Source organism: Asparagus officinalis, chromosome 1, assembly GCF_001876935.1.
Source record: "Asparagus officinalis chromosome 1, Aspof.V1, whole genome shotgun sequence".
In the NCBI taxonomy this organism is placed as follows: domain Eukaryota; kingdom Viridiplantae; phylum Streptophyta; class Magnoliopsida; order Asparagales; family Asparagaceae; genus Asparagus; species Asparagus officinalis.
This window is the reverse complement of record NC_033794.1, coordinates 6,729,570-6,743,613: the sequence shown is the minus strand read 5'-3', so window position 1 is coordinate 6,743,613 and position 14,044 is coordinate 6,729,570. Positions and strand designations below refer to the sequence as shown.

Genomic DNA, 14,044 nt, shown 5'->3' with positions numbered 1-14,044 from the left:
AATGTGTGTTATGTATTTTGAATGTGAGTTTTAAGAGCATTTTTAGATTTTCAGTGAAAATTTTAACCAAGAAATATTTGATTAAAATAAAAATCTACTTTAAAAATGACTTATATATAAATTGAAAATTAAAGATTGTCTGTGTAAAGTGACCGGGTGGTTTCTATGAGAAGAAAGAAAATCGTATTTAAAATCCAGAACCCGCGTAGGGTCAAACGCCAACATACCGAGTCTGTGGGCCCTTCTTTTCGAGTGGACTTGACGCCAACAGAAATCGCTTTAAAGGCCTGGCCCATTCTTATCTCCCCACGTGCACTATAAGCAAACAAACCAGCCCCTTAATCTGGGCTTATAAATGGGCGACCGGTGAAGCCCATAACGCCATCAGAAAATCGAAGTTCAAAACTTCAAACCACTTCAAAAGAGAGGGAAAAAGAACCGCAGGAACCAAGAATCAAAACACCCGCTCCCTTCCCTCCCCAAATATTCAGCTTCTTCAACAAGCCAAACCCTAGGGGGGAAAACAAATTAAAACGAAAATCGTAACGATGAACTCATCGATCTAGGGTTCCAATGTCCCCTCGACTCCAATCCCCAATCTTGAGCCCTAAACCTTTCCCTCTCGTATCCAACGACGATGATCACGAACGAGCTCAGGCACGCGCGGCGATCGCAGCCTCCGTCCGCCGCCGATCCGCCGCCTTCTCCCCTACTCCTCCGCCATTTCGACAACCAGAGGATCATGGGTTCTTGGACGATGATCAGATCATGGATCTTTTCCAGAATTGCGTCAAGCTCGCAAGCGAAAACGTTTGTTACTTAAAAATCTCATCATTTCTCTTCTAGTTTTGGTTACGTGATGAAATTAGAGTTTTTTTTTAATTTTCAGAAAATCAACCAGAAGAACATGTGGCAGCTCACGCTGATTGACCATCTCAGTGAGATTATTAGGGCTGGGCCTAGGGATGAAGGCGACGAGACCAATTTCCAGAAGGTGACATTTTTTATTTCTTCTTTATTTTTAATCTGGTAAAGTTAGATGATGCGAGCTTAGTTTTTTTTTAAAAGGCTAGTTGTACTTTGGAAGCTGGAGTGAAGATATACTCGTTGCGAGTGGATTCGGTGTATTCGGAGGCGTATAAGGTCCTTGGATGGATCAATAGAGCCGGGCAAGAAGAAATTGGGGGTTAGCTTTCTATTTACAGTCTTTTAAGGCATAAATTCTGCTTTACTAGTCATGAGTAATTTCACTTCCCCCTTTCAGGAACACAATTTTTTGTTCCTGAAGTTTAGGTATAAATACAACAATAAAGTCTGCCTGTTTGCACGTCCATGGTATCAACAAATCTAAGTCCATGACGAGAAATTAGTTTCCAGCTTAATCCAACATTAAACAGGCAGAATACAGATGCAAGTTTCATAGAATGCAAGTGAAATATAACTAGAACCTTTTCTTGGGCGTACATAAGCAAGGCTCACAGCTACTGTAAGAAGCATCAAATCCTTACGACATTTGATCACACATTAATCCACTAGTTACTGATAATAATCGATATGGAATGGTGGACTTTTCTGATAACATGCCCCATTTAAAATTTAAACCTTTGATGACTAGTTTACCCTTGAATTGATTACCAAAGAAACATTCCATTGTAAGTTCCTGAGATATTGTTCACACGTTTGTTCACAAATGATAGAAATAATAGACAGAATTTCCTGGCAATATTCCCTGGTGATAAACGTGCAATCTTTTAATGACTAGTTCACCCTTGAGAGCATGTTCTTTTACATGCTGAGCTGCAAGAAGCAAACCTTGCTTCGAATAAATAACCATTAAAATCCTGGAGCTTCTTGCCTATTTTCACTTTTAGAGCTCAAGAGTTCAGAGTAATAGTTCACTAACTGGGTCTAGGGAGAGTTGAGTGCAACAAACAAACAACTGATTTGGGTTTGCAATACCATGATTGTAGAGTGCAAGAATCGTAAAAGAATATGGATCGATACAATTACAACCAACCAAAACAATCCTATCTGAGAGTTTAGAGGAAAAGCTAACTAACTGGATGTAAGGAGATTTATGTATGAGGAACAAACAGCATGATTTTATTGGTTCACAGTTACAAAGGTTCATTGTAGGGGTAGGTTCTGATCACCTTTTCCTGATTTCATCTCTGTGCCATATGAACTGTCTTCAAGTATATCATGATCAAGTTTAATTATTATTCAGTTTACTGATCTCATATGCAACTACCAGTAGAAAATAATTTTTTTGGGTTAAATTATGGTTACGAAAAGGTTGCTCATCAATGAAAATTCTCGTATATTATTTTATCTCCTATGTTATTCAAATTTTGGTGTTTATCCACAACTTTACCTCTGTCTTAAAATGTTAACATACAAAATCCTTCATTGCCCGGTACTATCGTTATGTTACTACAGGAAACATGGGTGCCGGCGATCATACACAGACTAAGCAAGTACAAGGATTTGCTAAGAAGGATTTGGACAGGAAGGTATATAAATTTTGTGGTTAATCAATTAGACTTACATGCCAATGCTCCATGCCAAACTCATGTATTACATGCAGTTGTCACCTTTAACTACAGTGGAACCTTCTTTTGAAGCCCTCAATATAAAGAAGTTTGATGGTACTAACTTGTGTTATATCCCTGCTCAACAGTTCTATTTATTTATTTATATATCCTGCATCATAGTTATTCGAGTTTCATTAATATTAGATTTCATATTACAGTGGCATTTACTGTGGATCCTCTGTATCATCAAACATCAGCTCAATTTGATGAAGGGGGAGCCAAGGGTCTTTTGTTAAACAACTTTGGAGTTTATGGTGGTTGTTGTGTGCTGTTTGATTTATTCGAGTTACCAGAGAAGACCATTTTATCTGAACCGGAGTATCATCACGCTAATATAATAGACCTTTCATTTGCTAAGGGTACAACTACAATATCTTATTTAACGAAACAATTTTGCTATCCCATGTGTTAAATTCTAGGTAGTTTCTTTCTTGCTCTCTCTCCTTACATTCTAATTCTTCTTTGCAGAAAACATTGAACAGATGATAGTACACATGCATGCAAAAAGTGATATTTCTCCAACTTTAAGGGATATTTTGAGTCAGTTTGGCGAAAACAATTGTAGGTCATCAGATGTACTTCCTGCAGCACAACAGCCACTGGTTCAAGAAATAAATAACAGTGACCATTCTGAAGCAGGAAGTGATGCATTTGACGATTTTGAGTGGTGGAATTTTGGTCGCGATGATCATGCAAGATTAGGTGTCAATGATCCAACTGACGGCTTAAGTACTTCAGATGCAAATTTTAGTAGGCATTCAGATGTATGTTTCATGCACCCTACATCATATATTTGATTTTATCTAACGAAACTTATTGTGATATAGGGGAATGGTGAATGTGTAATTGGGAATCCTTTAATAGATCAGAAACTTGAAAAAAATTCTGATTTGCTTATTCTAGGCTTGGGATTCATTTCAAAATCAAATGCTTGGGCAGGTCCTGATCATTGGAAGTATCGGAAGGCCAAAGGTATGACTAGAAACAAACTCTTCACTCTATTGCCTTTTTATTTGTGCGAGTACTTAGTTGTGTGTTGCTGTAGGTTTAGAACAAATGCCATGCTCAGATAATGAAAATGAATCAGAACTAGCAAGTAAGGAGCCAAAGATAAAAAAGGGAGTGCCTGATATTGATTTCACAAAATCTCTGGACATGCAGATGCCTAACATTTTTGCATCCCCCAAAAGTCCAAAATCACTGATCTTACCGGCAAACAGGTCACCCTGCATTACTAAACTTCCAGAAGATTGCCACTATAGACCAGAAAATCTTGTCAGGCTGTTTCTTCTTCCCGGTTTTATGGTAAACTAAGTGCCCAAAATAGTTTTTTAGCCTCGTATCTTTTTATTGCTGTATGACAACTTGTGTCTGACTTTCTTTCTTGTAGCGTCTTGGGGAAAAAGCAAGAAAAATATCCGGCAAGTTGTTCTACCTAATTTCTATTACAAAATCTCAAAATACGCAAGTTTTTTATGTCAAGTTTGCATTGCTGTTTCTATTGTAGATATATTTTATTTATGCTTTTGTGCAGTTGATATTTATACTTTAATGATGCATCTATCAGTTGTGGTGGTTTCCTGTTGTTTTTGGGGGACGATACATTTAGTATCTAATTTTTTATGTTATCAGTGATGATCACTTCAAAAGGAATCCCTGGAAAATATTAACCTTATGCTGTGAGATGAGATCTTTTCCATTGACCTAATTATGACAAAAACATATGTTTCCTCTGCTTCCTTTTTTTCTTCATTTGTTCTTGCTCAATATTGTCCACAAACCTCCTCAAACAATTACAGTAGTAAATTGAAATGCAATCGACCGTTGAAGTAAATGAAAATTTAAAGGCCAGCTTTTGAATTTAAAATCTATAACAAACATTAGTTTTGTCTAAGTACTTTAAACGAGAATCCACATATGAAATTTTATTTGATTCCCTTTTCATGATCTTATGATCAACCTTTTGTTTGAGAAAGGTAGACGATAGATGTTTATTAAGGGGAAAGAAGGAAAATTTTGAAACTTAAGTTGTCTTCTGACTTTCTTTTGAATTGTGGCAAATCATCTATGATTTTCCTTTCACCTGAATTGCTTGAAGTAAACAATTTGTATCATGTTTCATATTTTACAGATGAATCAATGCAATATGACAACTTTATTCCATTTGCTTCATGTGATGATGAAAATACGAGAAATGACAACTCTGATTATCCAGCATATAGTAGCGATAGGGAAGATCTGGAAAATCTTGTTCACCCGCCACGTCAGGTTTGAACCTCGCTTGAACACTAATTTATTTTAATAAAATTGGCCCATCAACATTTTTCATTCTATGTCTGGAAAGCACGCCATCTGTCTACATGTACAATTTGATTATTCAGGTTAAGATTGTTTGGTGGAAACCTTTTTATATGACGTAGCTATGGCACCTAACATCAGTGAAATGTATGATTGTGGCTTTTATATTTTGTTGGGCAGATAAAAATTGTTGCATTCGTGGAAACCAAGAGGACTTGTAGACAGATTATTTATGCAAATATTTTCATACAAGGAAGTAGAACTATGTTTATAGCTTGCATAAGATATTGTTGAAATTCCAGGTTCATCTATGCAAACATTTTCATACAAGGAATTAGACCAGTAACTTTAGCTCGCACCATACGTTATTTAAAGTTCAAGTAATTTTTTTTTCTCTTCACATGCATAAACTTCTTTATGAAATAGAGTGAGCATTTCACTTCATAGCTGACATAATGGAAAAGGTTAGACGACAGCTATTGGTTTGTTTCCTTAGGGGTAATCAGTCATCCCCCTCAAGTGTTACTGTGTATATGTGGGTAATCAGTCATCCCCCTCAAGTGTTACTGTGTATATGTGGATTCCAATATGCATTGTAAATGTTAAGAGCATTTGTAAGTGTTACTGTGTAAATGTGGATTCCAAAAACATATCAAACATGATATTTTTTCCTTTTGAACAGTATAACAAGTAATGATATAATAACTTGTAGGACACATTGCTCATACTTAGGATTATTGGCATTGTTCAGAAATTCTAGATACTTTTTGCCACCTTTTTTTTCCTCTGCTGATTTTTCTTCGTGTGTAAGAGGTTCCAGATAATTCCCTACTGACAGATGAAGAGAACCATAATACTGATGCTTTTTTGTATTTGAAAATTTTAGGTAAACAAAGTTGACATACAGTACGACAAGGTACCGAAACAAGTTGATGTTCATGTCCTAAAAGATGTGCTTTGGAGCAACATACAAGAATCAATTCAGATGTCTGATGTGGTTAGTATAGTCATTTTCTCTTCTACTTTGCATTCAAATAGGATATTGTGTTATTTCCCTTCTATTTAATGTTGTGTGCTAAATAACTCTTCGTTTCGAATTTTTCTAACCACTATACATGGTAGTAACACTCAACTCTTAGGTTGTGTAAAATAGCCGATCTGGGTTGATCTTAAGGAGGTTTATATCCAGATGAACTCCACTAGATTTCTAGTTTCAATACCTGCAATGTTCTCCTGTTTTTCTTTTCCATTTTTGGATATTAAATTCAATACATGCTTCCTGCATCTCTGTTCCGTTTTTTCATGCAATAATAGTGGATACTGATGGGTTGCGATGTTCTTGTAACAGGGAATCGAGGTGACTGTTTCCTTCAAGCAAGTTTTGCATCAATTTTCAAGTGATTCTTGCCCCATAACTTCTTTACCCAGGGACATCTCGCCACATTTGTTCTTCATTTGTCTCTTACACCTGGCCAACGAGCACCACTTGAGCCTCCACAAGCATCCAACACTGGACGAACTCGACATTCACATCCCCTCTTCAGTAATCGTATAGAGTAAGAGCAACATTTCAATCACTTGCAATTATTTTTGGCAGCTTCTGTTCATTTTTATATGTTGATATCTGCTTCTTATAAACCTGTTGTTTTTGCTTTTATATATGCCAAAAGTACTTTGTAGTTGCCACTACATTTTTTGTTCCAATTCACAGTTCCAATTAACGTATCTATAGGAGAAGCTGTAGCCAAGGCCTGAGCTTAAACACTTCAAATGTGCATATAAATTGTATAGATTGAATACAACCTGTGAAAACTACTACCCAAACATTTGATTTTATATGCGATGTGAAGAAACTCAAAATGAAAAATAGGAAAAGAAAGAAATATGTGTAGAAAGTGTCATCTTGCTCTAAATATTTATACACCGACAATGATCACCGCAACATAGAGCATGCAATTGTCAAATAACTTAGTTCGTGCTTGACATACCATGTTGTCACTATTTACAAGTTACAACACAGATAATATATATATAAACTCATCAAAATTTTACCAAAACAAATTACTATATACAGCCCATATTGAGCAATACTATGACAAAGTCGTAGGTCATTAGTTTTCATTTCTCATAGGGTACATCCGTGGTCCAAATATAGTGGAACCAATTCTAACATTTGTGCTCCCCATTTCAATCTGCAGCGAACAAATTCAATCAAACACAAGACTTCAGTCAGGATCAATCTTTTAGATTAATAAGGCTATAGTATTTCTTACTGCTTGCTCGAAATCTCCAGACATGCCCATTGATAGTTCACACGATTCCTCTGGAATCCCTAGAGCCTTGCACACATTGGTTCTACAATTTGATAATGCCTGCACTTCAAGAATATGTGATTAATATTAGTTTATATGTGTGCCTAGAGTATAGCTAAAATAGCTTAATGTTCAAGAAACATAACCTTGAAATTTTCTGGGGTTGATGAGTAGTCTTTCATCCCTATTGTCATCAGACCAGAGAAAACAAGGTTCGGACATCCTAGTTTAACATGCTTAGCCAATTCTACACAATTTGAGGGATCTACACCAGATTTTGCTGCAAAGATGAAGATCATTCAAAGATCAGTTGGAACACGTGCTAGTGATTATAGCAAAAAAACCATGTATTAAACCTTTGCTTCCATTTATCTACTGATGCAAAACAAATACTCACACTCTTCTCCACTTGTATTTACTTGGACTAAAACTTTAAGAGCTTTCCTCCCCATGGTAGCAACCGCACGATTAAGATGATTAGCTAGCTGAAAGGGTTGAATTGCTAGAGTACATTATTTTAGTGAAAATGAATATGCTGTGATTGTGTGGTTTCTGCCAAAATTTAGGCAACTTCTTAACAAATTTAACTGCTCAACTTTGAACACAATAAAAAATTCAAGTCATAAGTTTTGTTGAATTCAAACGGAATAGGAGTATGGAACTGATGTCAAGGACAAAATTTAGGGGGTTAAGAAACCAAAAGGCTTCAGAGGGAACAGAGAAGGCCTAAAACTATTTTTTAATGTAATTTTAGGACGTAGAAATGAGCAAATCAGTTAGAAATGAACTACCATATAGTTTTTAGTATAGTAGGTCGCTAGTAGCTAGATTTCCAACTATTGAGTGCATGCAGCAAGCAAATCATACCTCTGTGGAGAAAGCAAGCATAAGTAAAAAAAAAATTGGAAAATAACATATTAGCTATCTGCCATAAGAAAAACTGATTGCTGGCAGTTCTTTAATACCCAATAAATCAACAGTTTCTCTACTTAAAGCAATGAAGATATCCCTAAAAATTTTGTACTACCTGAATGAGCTGCTGTGTTGCTGAGAGCATTCTTCAGGAAGTACGGAACACTTTTTCTTCATGATTGCTTACTCACCATCTTATGATATATTCTATAGGCATCATAGTTGTTATCCATCCACTTGCACTATGTATGCAATAGTAGTGATTGGGTTTTCTAATATTTAAAAATGAAATAAGATAACTTGCTTTTTTGTTTGAAAAAGATGCACTTTTTTGTTTGAAAAACAAAAAAACCCACCCACCCATCAAGGCAAAATTTAATTCCTGTAAAGGGCTAGTAAAAAGTAGAACAGGTTCTTTACCTTTTCACTGTCTACACTCTCAACCATGTCGAGATTGGGAACAGCAGCTGCAAAAAAGACTTCAAATTATTGAGCACATAAAATCATCAACAGGAATATATATATTAAGAGACAGATTAAAAAATATAAATCAGAATTGTTCCTGTGAAGCTGCACTTTTTAACATCCTACTTTCTTTCACATATATGTTTCTACTTTTTTCCTCTTTACAATACACACGACACTGTTTTTTTTTTCATTTTTATTAAATATATCAAAAATAAAAGAAATTCAAGATATGCATTGTCAATTTTTTTTATGCTGATATTGTAAGAAGAGGCATAGAAATTACTAAAACCTTGATCAGAAATAATTTGCACTGAATGCAGAGTGGAAGTAAGCAAAAGCAAGAGTTGGAGTTAACAAGCTTACCAGAAAACAGTAAAAAGCTCCCTTTACAAATTTAAATCTCCTTATTCAGATAAACTCGGTAACCACTTAAAATATGATGAAAAGTCCAGTGAAATCATATAACTTTGATATGAATAAAAATGTTTTAATAAGTCTTAAAGATTTCACTAGAAGTACCTAAAAGGGTTTTGACTTTGTTGGTTTGCAGGTGTCCAATGAAATGCCACTGAATATCTGCTGGGAGCTGCAAGATAAATAGTAAGGTTTATCCTCAAGAAAACGTGTCAAAAGTTTAATTAGTATGTTTTTTGTGCAACTTTATAATGTATGTAAAGTTTCCACAGTCAGGTATATGTCCTATTTTGTTATTGGGTGCAAAAGAAACAGGCAAAATAGAAGGTGTTAACACCTAGCGCGATATTTAGTTCATATCATTGACACGACGACCCAGTTACATGAATATAACTTTTTAAGTGTTGATGAAACTAAACTATATCATCTTCATCATTACAAGAACAAGATAGAGACTGTGTCAGGTCAAAAGACTTTTAAGCCAGATATTAATATTTCTTTTAAGTTAGATGTTTTATTTGACGTTAATGAATTTCTCATTGTCTTAATAAAAATAGAAGTAAAAAGGGAAACAATTTCCATGTCTCCAAATACTCGAGGTTTAATGATTTCTTACAATTTTTAGCAAACATTTGAAAGTCTTTTGGCTGTTTCTTGTTTAGGAAATTAAAATTTTCTTATTTATTCCCGTTCTAATTTGGTAAAGTTTTGTTGTTTATGTTCCATGGTCTATATAAAGGTAAAGTTTTCTGCAATTAGAGCTTCTTTATAATGAATAAAGTATCAATATTTTATTTTGTTTGCAAGGTTTTTTTTATAAAAGCTCAGTATGGACATCTTTTTGTCTAGAGAATTAGATTTGTTTCCAAGGCATGATACAAGCATATAAACAGGTAGGCAAAGGAATGCAATCAACATATATATAATAATATATCTTAATCTAAGCATCAAAAATGTTTGGGGAAGAATAATGAAATAGGAAGAAATTTTCAAAACCAACTCTTTTTTAGATTTATTTTTAGAAATCGATTTGCTTGAGATTTATTTAGCATTTTTGACCTAGTTTCAATCAGCTAGCTGAAACTTAGTCAAAAATGCTAAATAAATTGCTAAAACTTCATGGGATTTAGAATCCTGTGAAGTTTTGCACATAATTAAGAACAGGTAAATCTTATTTAGCATTTTCGATCCAATTGAAAATGCTAAATAAAAGATAAATACGTCGATTTTTAAAAATAAAGTTACAAAAGGGTTAGTTTTGAAAATTTGTCCATGAAGTAGTGAGGAAAATTTGTTCCCACAACGAGGATACAAAGCTAAAATTCTATCCTCACAGAAGCTTTTCTCTGTTTAATGTAAGTTTTAAGTAAAATAGCTCACAGCATTTCATGTGTAAAGTATAAAAATTGTTCTTTATCTTGATGAAACTGAATATCAAATCCACATCAACATAGAAAGTAGGGAACCTGAGGGGCCTTGTCGATGAACTCCTGAACATAATTCTCCCCAAAATATCGATGACCGGTATCATACAGTTGGCGAACAAGAGACACAGGCTTCGTCTTGCCGACGGCGACGACCCTCACCTCCTCCGATTGCCTGCCAGCTTTCTCCGCCGCCCGGTGAACTCTCTGCATCACCGATCGGAGAGCCGTCGCCAGCGCTGCCATCATCGAAACCTTTGCAAAAGAGGGGAGAGAGAGAGGGCCAAGAATAACTTCGATCTCAGCCACGTTCCAAATCTATTCATTTCGTGGTTAGGAAGCGGACACGTGTACTTTTAGTTTCCCGCTAAGCTCCGATGATGGCTGTTATAGATTGGGATTTGATCTTACTTACCGGGCCGGGCCGGGCCGGGAACGTTACATCTCCTTATAGCCATTGGGCCAAGGGCGAAGAAGTTCTTGATTTTTTCCCCTCTTCCTCTTGATGAGTGGAGAGGTGATCAAGCTATGGAAAAATAGCTAAAGCTTATAGAGTAGATGATAAAATTTTTAATGCTTCATTTGATAATGCATCCAGTAGTAATGTGGCAATAGATCATTTAAAGGGCGCTTTAAATCCTGTTTTAGATGGTAATTTATTTAATGTTCATTGTATTTGTCATTTTATTAGTCTTTGTGTAAAAAATGGTTTAGTTCAAACTAATTCACATGTAGAAAAAATTAGAAATGCTTCAGGTTTTATTAGTGATGATGATTGGTATGTAGCACAAAAGTTTACAGAACTATTAGAAGTATTCGAAGATGCTAGTAAAAATTTATCTTGTACCTATCACGCGACTACACATTTAGCTCTTATATATTTGTGTAATATAACTCGATGTTTTAAATTACATCGAGGTGATAGAAAGCTCGGAACTGTTGTCAAGTCAATGGAACAAAATTCATTCAAAATATTACGAAAAGATACCCTTGTTATATTGTTTTGCGACCGTTATGGATCCACGAGGAAAACTAGAAGGTTGTGGAAATTTAAAACCAAGCGTAGTAGAAGATTAAAAACCAAGCGTGCTAATGATCTTGACCTTTATTTTGAACGAGAAGATGGTCCAATTGCTGATGAGCATGCAGTTGATTTTGATATTTTGGAATGGTGGAAATTAGAGGGGAATGCCAAAAGGATCCCAAATATGGGACATGGGGAGAAGACAGGTGAGGTGTCCCCTCCTACTGCATGATACACGTTTATAAGTTGTAAGAAATCGACGACTTATCAGTTGTAAGAAATCAGAACATTATATTTTGACACCTTCTACTCAATTATCAGTTGTAAGAAATCGACAGTTTATCAGTAATTATTTTACTTGATGTTTTTCTCTCTCTAAAATCAGTTTCTTTTGAGCCTCTGGTTTTTCCATGATGACAGTGGTAGGCTGATGATATAGCAATATACATTTTTTGATTAGATACAGCTAAAAAGGAAAAGCAAGAAAAGCAAGGTACAGATAAAAAGAAAAAGCAATCTCATCTCGAATGTAAGAGGAATGAAGACATACACCACTCAAAAAGATTAGGGGCCTTTTAGCACATAGATTCAAAAATTATTCCATATTTGCAAATTTACCCCTCAGATCTTTGTATTTGTAAAATGGCCCCCGTTTGCTTTGCGATCTGTCTGGGCCTTGATGATGCTTGCAACCCTGAGAGGCATAGAACATAGTTTCATGAACAAACAAGAGTTCATATCAATAAAATTAAGGTATTTCAACTTCAAAATTCAAAATCATCGGAGATTACATATCCTTGAATAATTTACCTCTCTCTAATGCTGTGTATATCTTTCAAAAGTCCTGATGTTTGCTGCACCTTAGTGTTCATCTGTTTCTGTTCGCTGTCAAGTATCAAGGTTGAGACCCTTAAAAACATATCAAGCTCTGATTCCACCTGCTGAAGTTTGCCGTCTACGTATTGAAGAAATTCCTCATAAGAGGATGCTCCATTCAAATTTCTCATCAAATCTTCGGAGTCTGAAGCGTCCTCAAGATCGTTGAGCAGGTTTTCTTCACTCTTTTCAGATTCTTGCTCGTCAATTTCCCCTATGGCTTCTTTCGGATCTTCATCACTGTCTACCTTCGGGTTCACGAATCGAATTTGATGACCTGACTCTTCTTCGGAAAATTCAGAGTAAATGGCAACATTTCCAATTAGTTGCGCTTCCTTCATAGAAATTGCCTGAAACCATGTATACATCTGTCATAATCTTAAAACATTAAATTATGATAAAAGCCTCTACCAAAGCAACAGATTAAGGTTAAATTCAGAAAACCAAAAGCCTCTACCGAAGCAACAGATTCAGGTTAAATTCAGAAAACCCCCCTTGCACTTTGGGGGTGTTTGGAGATAAACCCAAACTTTGGAGTGTCCCGCAAAGTACGCAACAAAAGAACCCAAACTTTGGAGAAAACCCCCCTTGAACTTTGGAGGGGGGGGAAAAGAACCCAAGCTTTGGAGTGTCCCGCGAAGTACGCAACAAAAGAGGCAACTTGTTAAGAGGATGTATGTAGGATAAAGAGCGTGACCTCATTAATCTTGACCGCGAGCTTATCAAGCACATCGATGCGGTTCTTTGATTTCTCCAAGGCTTGCATCAACTTCTTCTTTTCTACAAGTAACCCCCTAGCCTCAGTTTCCTTACCAACCAAGACGCTATTAGCCGCCCTCTTCTGTAGATTCTCTGCTGCCTCAGACAACCGCATCAGCCTCGTTCTCGCGTTAGTTGCTGGAACAACAACCAAACAACAATTAACAGCGGTTCATTGAGACAAATCATCAAACAGATGGCAGGCATGCACACATAGTGTACAACAACAAAACCCCCACATCGTTATCATCCAAACCTACGCTCATTTCTCACACTCATGATAATTTCAAGCCTGGCCCAGTTCGCCATTTCAATCAAATTTTCCAATTAATTCACCAGGAATCGAAGGAAAAACCTCTGGACCGAGTCGTCTCGGCTTCGGCGTAGAGTCGGTCGAGTTGGGCCCTCAGCGTCTCGGTGTCGACCCGCTGATTGCTGAAGCTGGCGTCGTTGACGGCAGCGCAACGAGCTGTTGCTGGTTTTGGTCGCTTGAGCGAAGTCCTCTTCCTCCTGTTGCTCGTCGAAGTCGGAGGAACGAGCTTTGGTGGTAGTACTTGAACCATTACCCCTGAGCAGCTCGAGTTCATGATTTCGCTCTCTAAATCTCATGCAAATTATTCACGTCTATGATGGGTTTTGATCACATGGTATCCATAGTATAAAAGCATCTCCAACAGTTTTCACATTTTCCATTTTTAAAGAATTTAGTTAGTTTTTTGGTCCAACAGATTCCTCATCTCATTCCCCAAAATAGAGATGGAGGAGAAAAAATGGGGAAGCTTCCCCAAATCTGCAACATTCTCCAAATTTTTGAAGGAAAAAATGGATTCTTCAAAATGGGGAAGTTGTTGGAGTTGGTGTAAAAATAATTTGGAGAATATGACTTTTGTTTCCCCAATTTGGAGAAAATTTTAGAGAAGCTGTTGGAGATGCCCTAATTAATTAGTGCTATTCTTATCAAAA

The 14,044-nt window shown here is 36.2% G+C and overlaps 3 protein-coding genes across 12 annotated transcripts; 1 reads left to right on the top strand and 2 right to left on the bottom strand.

The window, feature by feature from the left end:
- On the top strand, nucleotides 382-10,539 carry LOC109847509 (condensin complex subunit 2-like). Of its 10 annotated transcripts, none has more exons than XR_002248633.1 (16): nucleotides 382-810; nucleotides 890-994; nucleotides 1,069-1,186; nucleotides 2,440-2,513; nucleotides 2,588-2,648; nucleotides 2,753-2,953; nucleotides 3,063-3,358; nucleotides 3,422-3,566; nucleotides 3,640-3,899; nucleotides 3,985-4,015; nucleotides 4,726-4,862; nucleotides 5,779-5,889; nucleotides 6,241-6,249; nucleotides 6,321-6,448; nucleotides 8,905-9,005; nucleotides 9,135-9,334. XR_002248633.1 is itself a non-coding variant. In XM_020416759.1 (16 exons), the coding sequence occupies exons 1-15, from the start codon at nucleotides 574-576 to the stop codon at nucleotides 9,154-9,156; spliced, it is 1,935 nt and encodes a 644-aa protein (XP_020272348.1). In that variant the 5' UTR covers nucleotides 382-573; the 3' UTR covers nucleotides 9,157-9,184; nucleotides 10,453-10,539. The 10 variants fall into 10 exon arrangements, 6 of the variants coding, with proteins under 6 accessions (XP_020272348.1, XP_020272337.1, XP_020272345.1 ...); XM_020416759.1 differs by lacking the exon at nucleotides 8,905-9,005 and adding an exon at nucleotides 10,453-10,539 and having other exon boundaries at nucleotides 9,135-9,184; XM_020416748.1 differs by having other exon boundaries at nucleotides 8,905-8,956.
- LOC109847543 (proline synthase co-transcribed bacterial homolog protein-like) lies at nucleotides 6,823-11,033 on the bottom strand. Its single transcript, XM_020416777.1, has 7 exons — nucleotides 10,465-11,033; nucleotides 9,104-9,170; nucleotides 8,537-8,583; nucleotides 7,602-7,689; nucleotides 7,351-7,484; nucleotides 7,166-7,264; nucleotides 6,823-7,084 (listed from the first exon to the last, which is right to left on the bottom strand). Exons 1-7 carry the CDS (start codon nucleotides 10,669-10,671, stop codon nucleotides 7,004-7,006), a joined length of 723 nt encoding a protein of 240 aa, XP_020272366.1. The 5' UTR covers nucleotides 10,672-11,033; the 3' UTR covers nucleotides 6,823-7,003.
- On the bottom strand, nucleotides 11,947-13,753 carry LOC109847501. Its single transcript, XM_020416731.1, has 4 exons — nucleotides 13,437-13,753; nucleotides 13,020-13,219; nucleotides 12,257-12,672; nucleotides 11,947-12,140 (listed from the first exon to the last, which is right to left on the bottom strand). The coding sequence occupies exons 1-4, from the start codon at nucleotides 13,666-13,668 to the stop codon at nucleotides 12,068-12,070; spliced, it is 921 nt and encodes a 306-aa protein (XP_020272320.1). The 5' UTR covers nucleotides 13,669-13,753; the 3' UTR covers nucleotides 11,947-12,067.